This window comes from Varanus komodoensis, unplaced genomic scaffold (genome assembly GCF_004798865.1).
Source record: "Varanus komodoensis strain SLA01 unplaced genomic scaffold, ASM479886v1 scaffold5, whole genome shotgun sequence".
Classification (NCBI taxonomy): Eukaryota; Metazoa; Chordata; class Lepidosauria; order Squamata; family Varanidae; genus Varanus; species Varanus komodoensis.
In genome coordinates, this window is record NW_025336087.1 from 49859196 (window position 1) to 49872573 (window position 13378).

At 41.7% G+C, this 13378-nt stretch overlaps 1 protein-coding gene across 5 annotated transcripts in view; it reads right to left on the reverse strand.

The window, feature by feature from the left end:
- LOC123031184 (protein FAM189A2-like) overlaps positions 1-4543 on the reverse strand; it is a 109432-nt gene extending 104889 nt beyond the window's left edge. For 3 of the 5 annotated variants that reach the window (XR_006416236.1, XR_006416235.1, XR_006416237.1), the window contains exons 1-2: positions 2522-3652; positions 1844-1913 (exon numbers count right to left, since the gene is read on the reverse strand). Coding sequence is in view for 2 of the 5 variants with exons in the window: in XM_044445789.1 (XP_044301724.1) it covers positions 1844-1913; positions 2522-2602 (151 nt within the window). In the remaining 3 variants the exon portion in view is untranslated. Of the gene's footprint in view, positions 1-1843; positions 1914-2521 lie in introns of all 5 variants that reach the window. The other 2 variants (XM_044445789.1, XM_044445787.1) reach the window with 2 other exon arrangements.
- Between the last annotated feature and the right edge of the window lie 8835 nt (positions 4544-13378).

A 13378-nucleotide genomic window follows, 5' to 3' on the forward strand; every position in this document is an offset into this window, starting at 1 on the left:
GAGTGCATGTGTAAAAACACAGTAGCTTCTTTCCCTCCACCAAAAAAAAATCCAGCCCCCTCTGAAACCAACACAGAAACAATGAACCCATTTCCAGTGCAACCACTGTTGTTATGTCTTAAATAGATGGCTTCTTGTCTTGTTCGGAACACTCCTCACTCAGGAGTAAACACCACTGAAATAAATGTGACGGAGGGCTGAGTAGGCATCTAAATCATTGTGCTGTCAGCAGGGTTTTTTGGGAGGGAGGACTGTTGGGATAAGGAATAAAAAAGGGGATGAGGTGGATAGTTAGGAAAGCTTTTAACGACTATCCAAATTCTTTTTTTTTTTCAATGTGGGCAGGGGGGTGGTAGGAAGTAGCATTAATCTTACTCTTCAGGACAGAGCAAGAGGAAGAAAGAAAAGATGTGAAGCCCTTCAAGGGGCTGTTAATTTCCCTACTGGGCCTCCCACTTGAGACAGGGAGTGGCAAGAAATCACAAGGGTACAGCACAGGCCTTCACAGGGCAGATGGAAATCCTTCACAGGTACGATTATGTTCACAGGCTGGAGGTCCCCAACTACAAATATAATGGATACAGGGCTGCATTTAAACCAAAATTCAAATCCCAACCACACATTCAACTTCAGTTCCCCTTTGGTAGCTACCCTACTAAACAGCTTACGAGGTATTTTCTAGATAGGATTATTGCAACATGCCTTATGGTGGGCTGACACTGAAAATATTTAAAAAACTACAAGTAGACTAGAACAATATGCTTAGGTTGCTCATAGGGGCAGGCAAAGAAATCATACCTTTCCTGTATTGGATCTACTTGGCTGGCTCAAGCCACTTACGACACAAATAACTGTTGGCCCACTTAATACCTGTATCAATCTGCCTGTCCACTGAGACTGTGGGGCATCTGAAGCGCAACAGAGAAAGCACCTTTTCAGTGGGTGCTTTGTCTGACAATTTAATTTCTATATTTTAGGCAGAAGAAGTGACATCTAATTCCAAGCAAATGGACTTCCGTTCAGGCAATGAGATTTTTCTTCTCCTCTTGTGTCCCACAACACCTAGTGTGTTACAGTTCTCTGGAGCAGTTTTGGTTTCATCAGATGTCCATTTTGCTAGTGGACAGACACAGCTGCATACCATTCAAGACAAATGCATTTCTCAGACTCTCAAAGAGTGACACATTTTAGCATTTTTAAGCATTTGAGAAGTTTTATAGTTGTACACTTGTGTAAGTCTGGCTAAACTTTTAATTTTTTTAAAAAAATGCACACATTTCTTGCAATTGAAGAAAGGGAGTGGTGAACCAGTAACAGACAATCCAATGGGCCAGCTGGCCACTCTGGAGGTGTTAGTGGTTCTCAGCTCCAAGACTGCAAAAGGTTAGTGAGCCCAGCTGTCTGCTGGATGCCCCCACTGGTTAATCAAAGGGTGGGTTAGTGTGGTGTAAAAACCTGCCCAGAGTCTTTTCTAGCCCAGTCTAGAAATTCCAGGGAATGAACCTGTTTTCAGGTTGTTTTTCCTATCAAAATTGTTAGCCATCCTTAAAACTGTTTTTCCTCCTGTGGGATTCCAGATGCAAACCTCTGCAGGACGTACATCTCTGCTATTTTGTAAAACTATGAGCAATTGTTCTAACAAAATAAAATGTCTCAGACAACACACATGCACACACACAAAAGGAAGAAATAAAGTGGATGCTACAATAAAGTAAAAAGTAGTGAGAAACGTATTAAAGAGATGTTTTAAAAAAGAGTTTGTTTCAGTTAGCAAAATAAAAGTTCATATTCCTTTGTATTTCATCATTAAGCCTAGTAAAACACTTTAAAAAGTAATCCTTACCTTCAGATATATTTTGTTCTGGTGGGGCATTCACAACTCCTGCAACATCTGCAAACTGAAATGCACCTTCCTAAACAGAGAATTAACAGAATTCAAATTATTAATAGGAAAATAATAGAAAGTTAGACACTTTCATACTCTGTAAGATTTATACATAATGGAAAATAACTAATTTTCTAACAAAGAAAACAATTTAACAGCTCATTTCTCCAAGAAGCATCAAGCATATTATTCGTGAGTCATGTTTGAAAGGGTTTATAAGAAACTAGGCAAAGAAGGGTCTAAATTACCTTATTAAAAACCCAGTATCTTTATTATTAGAATGAGTTGTATAAACTCAACCCCAAGTACAAAAATATGAAATGTTCAAATTAAAAGTATCTAATTAAATACATTCTTCAGATTTGGAAGATCAGATAACCAGCAAGTTTACTTAAAAGCTGAGGGTAATATGAGTGCAAGCTTTAACTGCAACAGTCATATTTAGGAAGTTTCTGCTAGAGATTATATAATCCAAATTAAGTTAAGCACTTTTCATTCCTGTTTCACCAAGTTCAATTGATATTAAAACCTAAATATAGTTGGCCTTACTAAAAGCAAAGCAAATCTGAAGTATAACATAGTTTATCCTGGGTGACTGTGAAAGCAATTAAGCTGGTGGAATTCAGTAAACAGTACCTGCTCATGACTCATCTGGCTCACTACAGTTTCATAAGGAGGCGGGGGATCAAGTGGGCAGAAAACCTCAACTCCTTTCATTCTCGCTCCATAAATATGTGGTAATGGAATGACATCAGAACCCAGGACCCTAGGAGAAACAGTTTGTATCAACTATAAAAAAATCTCTTATCTCTCTCTTAAAGGTACTCTCAATGAACTCAGTTACCATAAGAAAGGATTTCATTTTGGAAATGTATGGAACAAGAGCATAGTGGGGAAAGATTAATTTTTACCACAGTCTTTCAAGAACCTTCACAAGGATTTTAAAATAACTCAACTGGGGACTATTTTCTGTGAAGAAAAACTTGCACCAAAGTGCTTTAATACTGAATCCAGTTAAAATATAGATGATCCAAATATTTAATATCATTTCTCAGTAAAACGAATGCTTAAAGTCAGATACTTTCATACATACCCACAGTGCAGAAAATGGAAACATGCATAAATAGCCAGAACCATACCGAATTTTAAGCAAGCTATACAACATAATAGAGGGTTAGCTGGAAAGGACTCTATAATGGGAGAAAGTGAGTTTTTCCTATGGAACGTGCACCTAATGTTCTATTTTTAAAAGTGCTTTTTCATGCTTTGGCTGTGGGTACACAGAGCATCTCTACTGCCACACAGCTAATTCTGGATCAGCTGGTATCAGAACCCAGTGCAGAGGTTATTAAAAATTCATGAAATCTATTTCTGATGCACTGAGTATCTGTGAATACATTCTAGGTTTTCTTTACAGAAATGTAAACCATGCTAAGACTCCATTTTATCTGCCAACTGTGTCTTGTAAATGTCCTTTTTGATTGCATATAATTATCCTAGCATTTAACTTTTCCCGACTATGTTTAACATTCCCTGCCCTATTTATCACTGACTAAAACAAATGCAACAATACATGACCTTCAAAGCAAGCCTTTCCCATGAGTCTTTGCTTAATTGTTTTGTGTTTTAAAGTGACTATTTCATTGATTACATAAATTTCTTGATTGTGGGAATTTGGAAACAGTTACCTTATCATTATGCAATTTAGCCGCTGATTAATGAATACCTTTTACACTGTCCTAATAAAAATGCAGTTCATTCTGAGTTTGGGGGGGGGGGGGTTAAGCAGGACAGACACTGAAAAGGAGTTCTCTAAGTTTTAACTATAAATTTGCAATGAGTTCAGCAAATTCTAATTAAGCTAACCTTGGGAAGGGATTATCAGTTACTTCCTGCTTTTACATTGCACTAGTGTGCCAAAAGAAACTATGTTCCCATAATTCCATCTTCCCCCAACACACCACACATACAAAGTGTATCCAGAGATGAAGACCCCTTTGCAGCCTTTGGACCATAAAATTCTTCTGGTCACTCCAACCACCCACATCCACCTCTGATAAGTAAAACAAATTTGGCTGATGGTACTAAGATCCTTCATCTGGACCCTGAAACTATAATAGGGTATGTACCCAGGTCCCAAGGCATGGCAATGAAATCATCACTGTTCAGTATAACCTACAGGCAGGCTTCTAGCTACCACCACAGCTACCCAGAGGAATTCCAAAATATGCATTTCAGATCAAACCCTAGATGGGATGGAATCTAGTTGAAAATGCAGCCACAAAGGTTCAGCTCTGAAAATAGTGGGTTTTATAGAATTCACCATCAGGATGCAGGTGGCACAGTGGTTTAAACTGCTGTGCTGGTTGATCGAAAGCTCGCTGGTTCGAATCTGCACAACAGGGTGAGTTCCCGTTGCTCCATCCCAGCTCCTGCCAACCTTGCAGTTCGAAAGCATGCAAATGCAAGTAGATAAAAAGGTACCACTTCGGTGGGCCTGTAACAGCGTTCCGTGCACTTCGGTGTTTAGTCATGCCGGCCACATGACCACGGAGAATGTCTATGGCCAAATGCTGGCTCCTTCAGCTAAGAAACAGAGATGAGCACCACCCCCTAGAGTCAGGCAAGATTGGACTTTAATGTCAAGGGGAAACGTTACCTTTACCTTTTATAGAATTCACCAGCAAATCTAATGATGTTAAATTCACAAATGCTTCAGCACAAGGTCTAAGGTAAAATGCAGAAAGATGCTTTTAACCAAACTCATTTGATCTTATTAAAGCAAATCCAATTCTGTTTATTACAGATTCGCAAAAGAAGCTCTTTGGTTTTCTTAAATCAAATTATTTTCCTGACTGACAAGTATTGCTTCAGAAGACATCTAGCTGAACCAAAGGAAGGCTGCCTACCTTCTTGGACTTCTCATCTTGCCTATCTCACCAACAGAGGTGTATCTATGCCACAGCCAATAACATGTATTATTTCCAGTCAATGTGACTGCCCACAATACCCAAAGGAGATCCTCTTTCAAGATTTCATGCTTGGCTTCACTCCTGATATCTTGAAACTTAAGGAGTCATATGTCATTTCCTGGACTATGTACTTGCTGGCCACACTGCCTAGCAGCTCCAGAGTCAGCTGAGGACTTACATGCATATGGCTTCTCCATGCACTTGAGCACACTACTTGACTGAAGTTCCCTATTGTATGCAAGATTTGTTCATGAGAAGGGCTCATTTCTCACTATTGTCAAACATGTGATTGTATGCAGTTTGGCCAACAGAAATATTGGCATGGGTCTTTCCTGCCAATCCACTTAAGTATTAACTGAATATGTGGAAATAGAAAGTTGGTTGTATTAACATCCTTTTCTGAGGATTCCATCTGTTCAGTTTATCAGCACTTGAAGATCCATTTGCTGCCTCTTCCATTTTCAAACCCCTTAGTACATTATTATAAAGCTAGACTGAAGACTCATCATGACAACAATCCAGGATTGCTCCTATTTGCTAATTTGCATCCTGTGAGTCATACCCTGCACCTCCTCAAGCACACATCCTACTCAGCTTTCCTTTTTGCTTTTCTGTGCTTCACTCATTATGCCTCTCCTTTGGCTTTGCATTTCTCTGATAACACAGTGAACTTGTATTTTTCTTCACACAGAGTTGTGTGACCCACCTTTATAAGGTGGGTCTTGTGTATATCAAAAGGTATAGCCCAGACAGGAAAATGGAAGGAGAACAGGTTAAGGAAACGATGATAATATGGGCACAAAATATGGGCACAAATCCATTAAATATGGATTTAATGTTGAACTAGGAAGGTGGCAAAAACTATGGGAAAGAAACATTAAAGTAACTTTAGCAACTTCGTATAAAGAAAATTTATATAAAATGTTTTATAGACGGTATTTGTCACCAAGTCAACTAGCTAAGATGTTTCCAAATATGTCAAACAGATGTTGGAAATGTAAACATAAAGTGGGTACTTTTTATTATATGTGGTAGACTTGTGACAACGCAAAAAAGTACTGGATTAAAATACATAGATGGATGGAGGAAATATTACAAAAATCCTTTGCTTTTAAACCCGAAGTTTTCTTGTTAGGCATTATACCGGAAGATGTTAACAGACAGGAAATCTATTTGATGTTGCATCTAATTACAGTGGCAAGGATTGCATTTGCTCAATATTGGAAAAGTGAGGAGCTGCCCACCGATGGATTGATTCTAAGAAAGATCTTGGACTGTGCAGAAATGGATAGACTGACTTTATCATTGAAGAAAAAAGAGGATACTGATTTCTATCGAACTTGGGACTCTTTTTATAATTGGCTGGAGAAACGGAATTTGGCGTAAATTTAGAGATGTTTTTCAAACTATGATAAATTAATTGGAATTTGATATTAGAATGTTAAAAAATATGCAGTAGGAGGTTGACCCAGTGAATCCAATGTTTGTGATATTTGATGCTTTGTTTTTTTTTACTGTTAGTTTAAAAATTTTAATAAAATATATAAAAAAGAAAAAAAGGTATAGCCCTGTCACTAGCAGAATTTCTGTAATATCACAGAGGACTTGAAAACTGTGGACAAAATAGTTGATTACTTAGAGCAAAAAGGGCATATTTCCTTTTGAACTGTGGGCTCAATGCACAATTTTGGGCTCAATTCAATACTGAATTTTATTTAATACCATGGACTTTCAAAACAATGCACTGCTGTGCACACTGAGTGCACAGTTTCTGAACAGTTCCCCATAAACCAAGAAAAGTTGCTGCTAATGGGATTAGGATTTACCATAGCCATACTGCTTTCTGACATTGTAAGTAAGATGAGGTATAAGGGAAGTTATTAGCAATTATAATAATCCTGATTTTTTCCTCTGTCTAGAGATAACAACGTAGATTTTTTCCAACCCCAACACACTGTAAAAGCAAATAACACAACCTACACACTTGCACTACAACGAAACCGGCAATTCTATTCTTGCCCTCGCCATAATACTCACTTTGTTTTCCTTTTTTCTTATCGGTATGAAAGCTCTTGTGCAAGTCTTCATGTTAATCCTGTTATCTTAATTAGCAATTACTGAATTAGTATTTTCATTAATGTTACGACAACAAGATTGCAGGTAGCAGTGAAAGGCTCAACATGTAAAAAACAAAGTGTTTTTATCTACTTACTTCAGTGCCTGGTAAAAAATAAATGTCTAAACATAATTTGTTTCACACCAATTCATCTGGCCTCAAAATGGCAAGTGTTTAAGACAGGGATAGAAAACATGCGGCCTTCCAGGTCCTGCAGGACTGCAACTCCCTCCATCCCTCTCTTTGGTTATGCTGATTAGGGATGATGGGTAGAAGCCCTACAACATTCTCCATTCCTGGTTTAAGAGGATTCCATTGAAATCTAGAACATCAAGGTTAGCTGCCTCTGAAGTGCTCACTATTCCCTTCTCAGGACAAGCTAGACAGGTAAAGCTGAGGCTCACAATCCATAGACAAGATGGTATTGAGGGTAGTAGGATTCATTAGGTACTGGGGAACATTCTGTGACAGGTCCCATTTGAAGTCCAGTAGAAAAAAGGAATTCATGCTTAATATTTGAAAATGTTTCAGAGCAGCCTGCGGAAAAGGGAACAGGAATTGGGGAGTAACAGTTCAGGATGAATCATTCCAAGGGCATATGGGTGAAATGTTTTTGATTGTCCAAATGGGGACAGGGGAGCACCAGAACAATGAGTGTATCAGTAGAACAGAACAGCTAGTCGACATACATGTCAGAGACGTTTGGGGAAAGATACCTCATACAGGTTTGTATATGCTAGAAGCATATGAATCACTATGTGGCAGCTGGAGGCACTTTGTTTAAAAGGAAGTCTAAAATGCAGTGCACAAAACAGAAACTTTGTGTAATAGAGAAGATTGAGAAGGTATGGTGTCTCTGGACACAACCTCTATACAGGAAAGGTATACAGGAAGTAGTGTCAGACTATAGTTCAAAAAGGGCATAAAGTCAAATTAACTAGGAATCACAAATGGACAAGACTCTTTTACAGAATTGTTGTGAGATAGTAAACCAAACCCTGGAGTACTTTAAGAACTGGTTACCATTTATTGTCCCTGTGATCAATATGCTCATGGGAATCTTGAAACAGAGAATGAAATCAAGGAGACATGCAAAGAAAACACTACTCAAGTAAAAGATAACTTCAAGTATGCTCAGACAGACTGGGTAAATGTATGTTCTGGTTACAGAAGTAAAATTTCTAGATACCCTAAATTTGGGATCCTCAACATGTTGCCAACAGGAACCTCCAAAATTATCCACAGAGTTCTCAATTTTTTGTCATCAAAATAAAGAATCCTTGGGAAACATCAGAATAGTCTTCTTTCTCATCTTTCCTTTTTTATCCCCATTACTCCTTGCCTTGCTATTTTCCTTGCCTTGGTGGGAATTTCAGGACAGAAAAAAATAAATCCATTTTCAAGTCAAACTGGGAAATTTGCTATCACAAAAATATAGTGATGGCTACAAATTTAGGTGGCTTTAAAGGGGGATAAGACAAATAAATAGAGAATAGTGCTATCCATGGTTACTAGTCATAACAGTTTCACACTAACTCCTGAATCAGAGGAAACATGCCTCTAAATATCAGTTATTGCAAAAGAGCAGGAGAGAACTACTACATTCATGCCCTGCTTGGAGGTTTCCCTAACGTAAAGGGACTGAGAAATGAGATGCTGGGCTAGATAGGTCTTTAGACTCATTCAGCAAGGTGTTCCGTAGGCATTACCAAATAGTAATGCCTTCAGAATATCTGTTATTTCTCTGTCAGTGGCAAAACAAATCTACTCATCTTCTCCATCTGAAAATGCAGACAACTATTTCTAAAATTCCCTTCTGAGGCTATTATGGCAATACTCCATTGGAAGGCCCTACTTTTTCCTACCACATCCTGTGTAGGGAAAGGACTATATCAATTTCCTGTACATAAAAGAAAAAAATATAAAAGGTATTTATTATTAAATTTATATATAATTTTCCTACCAAAAATGGTGCTCAAAAATGCTAACAACAAAAACAGAATTTTGATGAAAACATAAAAACAAATCAAGATACACACAGTTGAAAACACAGAAGTAATCAGAATTAAACAGCACAAAACTAGCTAAAACACCTTCACCAACAAATGAGATTAGAGGCCAAAAGTTGACCTTTAAAAGTTGCTTACTAGTAGAAAGATAGCAAAAAAACCCTGTAGCCTGTTTTGGCATTGACTCCCAATAGGCACATGACAACAACAAAAACACTATATATTTATTGTAGTTAAGTTTCTGTTTAATGTTACTGTGATCTATTATTTATTGCTCAAAAAAGCAGGTTGCTTACCTGTAACTGAAGTTCTTCGAGTGGCCATCTGTGCAGTCACACATATGGGTACTGCGCCTGCGCAGTGCCTTTGGCCGGAAGATTGATAGCTAATGGTTTTTGGCGGGAAGCTCCACTCCCCCTCCCCCTTATGGCCTATAAAGAGCGGAGTGTCCGCCATTTTGTTCAGTCTTTGCGACTGAATGTACGGTATCTTAACAGAATTTTTTTTTGTTTTTTTTGTCAGTACCGTAAAGGAGATGGTCGGTACCGAAGATGCCCTCTCTCATCGACATTAAGCTGTCGATGCATCCACTCACCGACACCGAGCGGGGCCGGCGGGCGGGTTGTGTGACTGCACAGATGGCCACTCGAAGAACATCAGTTACAGGTAAGCAACCTGCTTTTCTTCATTGTGGCCTCTGTGCATCACACATATGGGTAGATTAACATGCTTACCATCAAAGGAGGAGGGAAGGTGTCCTCATCGAAGGACGGAGGAGAGAACAGCTCTACCGAAGGAGCAGTCCCGTCGAGCCTGAACATCGAGACGGTAATGCTTGGCAAAAGTGCAGGGATTCGCCCAAGTAGCAGCTCTGCAGACGTCATCAATCGGAACCCCGGATGCGAATGCAGAAGATGTAGCGACAGCTCTAGTAGAATGGCCTCGAGGAACTGAGGGCAATTCGACCTTAGCTAACTGATAACACAAGACAATAGTGTGGACTATCCATTTAGAAAGCCTTTGTGGAGTGACTGGGTTGCCCTGATCTCTAGCCGAATATTTGATGAACAGTTTATTGCATCGCCGAATAGACTCTGTTCGCGATCGATAAAAGGCTAAACAACGCCGAACGTCAAGGGAGTGCAAGGATCTTTCCAAGGGATTCGACGGCGATGGAAAAAAGGCAGGCAGTACAATGTCTTGTCCTGTATGGAAAGGTATAGAGACTGGGCAAGAAAGATGAGTCGAGACGTAAAACAACCTTTTCTCTGTGGAAGTTTAGATAAGGAGGGTCGACGCGGAGGGCACAAAGTTCACTGGCCCTCTGGGCTGACGTGACAGCTACAAGGAATGCTATCTTCCAAGAAACTAATCGGAGATCCACAGTCGCCAAAGGTGCAAAGGGGGCCTTCATAAGGGCCTGTAGAACTACAGAAAGGCTCCATGTGGGCATAACCAGTCTAATTGATGGATTAAGATTATACAGTCCTTTCAAAAATCTCTTGAGGATAGGATGAGAAAATAGGGGTGATCCGTCGACTAAGCCACGGCGGTAGGCTATTGCGGCCGTATACACTTTAACAGAAGACGGCTTCAGTCCAGAGTGACTCCAGAAGGAACTGAAGAATTTGTTTGATTGATGAGACAAGTGGGGAGAACGAATGAGACTCAGCGAAGGTGGAAAAACGTTTCCATTTAGCCGTATATGACTTCCTTGTGGACGGCTTTAGGGCAGAGTTGATAATATGCTGAATCTCAGGGTGCAAGAGCATTGGGTTCGAATTCGATGGGGCCTGTCTCGAACCGGATGGTACGGAGAGACTGTGGCAATGAGAGGCACCCGCATGGTTGGATTCGAGAATCGGAACCGAAGTGGTCGAAGTAATCGTCGGTAGCAATGGATTAGTAGAAGCTGTCGGATTCGAGGCTCTCGAATCCGTCGTCGGCCCCAATGGAAGGTCAATCATCGAATCTGCCATGCTGTCAGGTTCAATGAGAGCAAGTCCGTGTGACGAAGTGTGCCGTCCATTTGCGTTATAAGTTATGGAAGTGCTGGAAGATGAAGAAACTCCCCGCGGGAGATGTCGAGCAGTTTCGCAAACCATGCTTGACATGGCCACCAAGGGGCAACTAGTATCCCCGATACACGGTCGCTCACTATCTTTGCTATGAACCTCATCAGAAGAGGGATCGGAGGGAAAGCATAGAAGTTGATGTTGTCCCAAGGGATCATGAATGCGTCCCCTAGGGATGCTTGTCCAATTCCCGCTCTGGAACAGTAAGTCTCACATACCCTGTTCCATTGAGTAGCGAATAAGTCTACATCGGGGAACCCTCAGCGCCTGAAAAGGTGGTTGCACATACGAGGACCCAGTTCCCACGCGTGAGAAGTGAAGATGTGTCTGCTGAGAAGATCTGCGTGCACGTTGTCTGTGCCAGCCAGATGAATGGCCATCAGAGTAATGTGTCTCTGAATGTACCAGTCCCAAATTCTCATAGAAAGCCTGGCTAAGGTCGGTGACTTCGTCCCTCCTTGCTTCAGATAAAAAACGGTCGCTATATTGTCCGAAGTTATCTGAACGATTCAATGATGAAGGAGGTCTTCGAAAGAACGAAGGGCCCTGAAGACTGCCAGCAGCTCTAGGAAGTTGATATGATTCGTGGATTCTAGACGAGTCCATGTTCCCTGAGTAGACAGGCCAGAGCATATCGCCCTCCATCCTAGGAGAGACGCGTCGGTACTGAGAGTTATCGAAGGAGGTCGCGCCCTGAAGGGGACTCCCATCACGAGATTGGTCGGTTTCAGCCACCAGCACAGGGAGTGGAGCACGGAAGACGGGATCCGAATCCATTTCGACTGTGGGTCCCTTTGTGGATGCTACACCTTGTTGAAGAATAGTTTTAGTGGGCGAAGCCAAAGTCTGGCATGTGGAACTACGGCAACTGAGGAGGCCATATACCCCAGGACCCTCTGGATGGATCTCGCCGTAACCGTTCTCTCTCATCGGATTCGATGGATATGGCGAGCAAGAGTCTGCTGTCTGTCCTGAGGGAGGAAGGCTTTCTCCAACGTCGAATCCAAGCGGGCTCCAATGAAGGTGAGCGTCTGTGTCGGAAGAAGAGAAGATTTCTCTGTATTAATACGCAGGCCCAGACTATCTAGTAAGGTACGGGTTGTATGGATGGTGTCTAGGAGTCCTTCTCTGGATTGCAAGACCAACAGCCAGTCATCGAGGTACGGGTAAATTTGTATGCCCTGAAGGTGTAGGAAGGCACAGACAGGAGCCATACATTTGGTAAAAACTCTCGGAGCCGTAGCCAGTCCAAAGGGTAAAACTGTGAACTCATAAAGTTGGTTTGCAACAGCAAAACGGAGGAAACGCCTGTAAGTTGGATGAATTGAAATATGAAAGTAGGTGTCCTTCACGTCCAGTGAGGTGAACCAATCCCCTCTCCTTAACAACGGCAAAAAGTTTTGAAGGGTGGTCATACGAAACTTTCTCGGTATAATAAACTTATTCAAGTCCCATAAATCCAAAATCGGACATAGACCACCATCCCGCTTGGGGACCATAAAATATCTGGAATAGAATCCGTGAAGTCCGTCAGATGGGAATACTTGACGAATCGCTCCTTTAAGGAGAAGTTGATGTATTTCCTCAAGAAGTACCAGCGAACATGAAGTAGACCGGATCGGACTCGATGGAGGAACGATGTCGAATTCTATTCGAGAGCCGTGTTGAACGATGGATAATACCCACCGGTCAGATGTGATGGACTCCCAAATGGGGAGTCGGCTTCGGAGCCGATCCCCAGATGAGAGGGGGGTGGGTATTAGAGGAGCATGAGGAGTGGTTCGCCAGTCCCGTCAGCGCTGCCTCTGATCGTCGAAATGACGGCGGCCCTGTTGGAAGCGCTGTTGGGGCTGAGGGCGGTGGTGCTGTTGATGCTGTTGTTGCTGGTGGTGTTGCGGCAGCTGTCTCTGCTGGTATGACTACCTGTAGGATGGCCGATTCCAGGACCACTTACGTCTGTTGTGTGACTGGATCTCCATCCTGCGCGCCGTCATTCTTGACTCGTGTAGTTTCTTGAGTTTGTGGTCGGTACGTGAATGGAAGAGCCCGGAACCATCAAAAGGCATCTCTTCTATTCGCCACTTGGTTTCCTCCGGGAAATTACAATTCCGGAGCCATGAGTGTCTCCGGAAGGAAACGGCACCGACCAAGGCCCGGGAGTCAGTGTCCACGTGGTGACGTGCCGTGGACAACTGCTGCACCGCGACCTGCATGGCTTCTTTGATTAGGACCTTCGCAAGGTCACCCTGGTGGTCTGGGAGGGTGGAGGTGACATTGTGGAGGCGCTGCATAATAAAATACTGATATCGTGCCAACGTCGC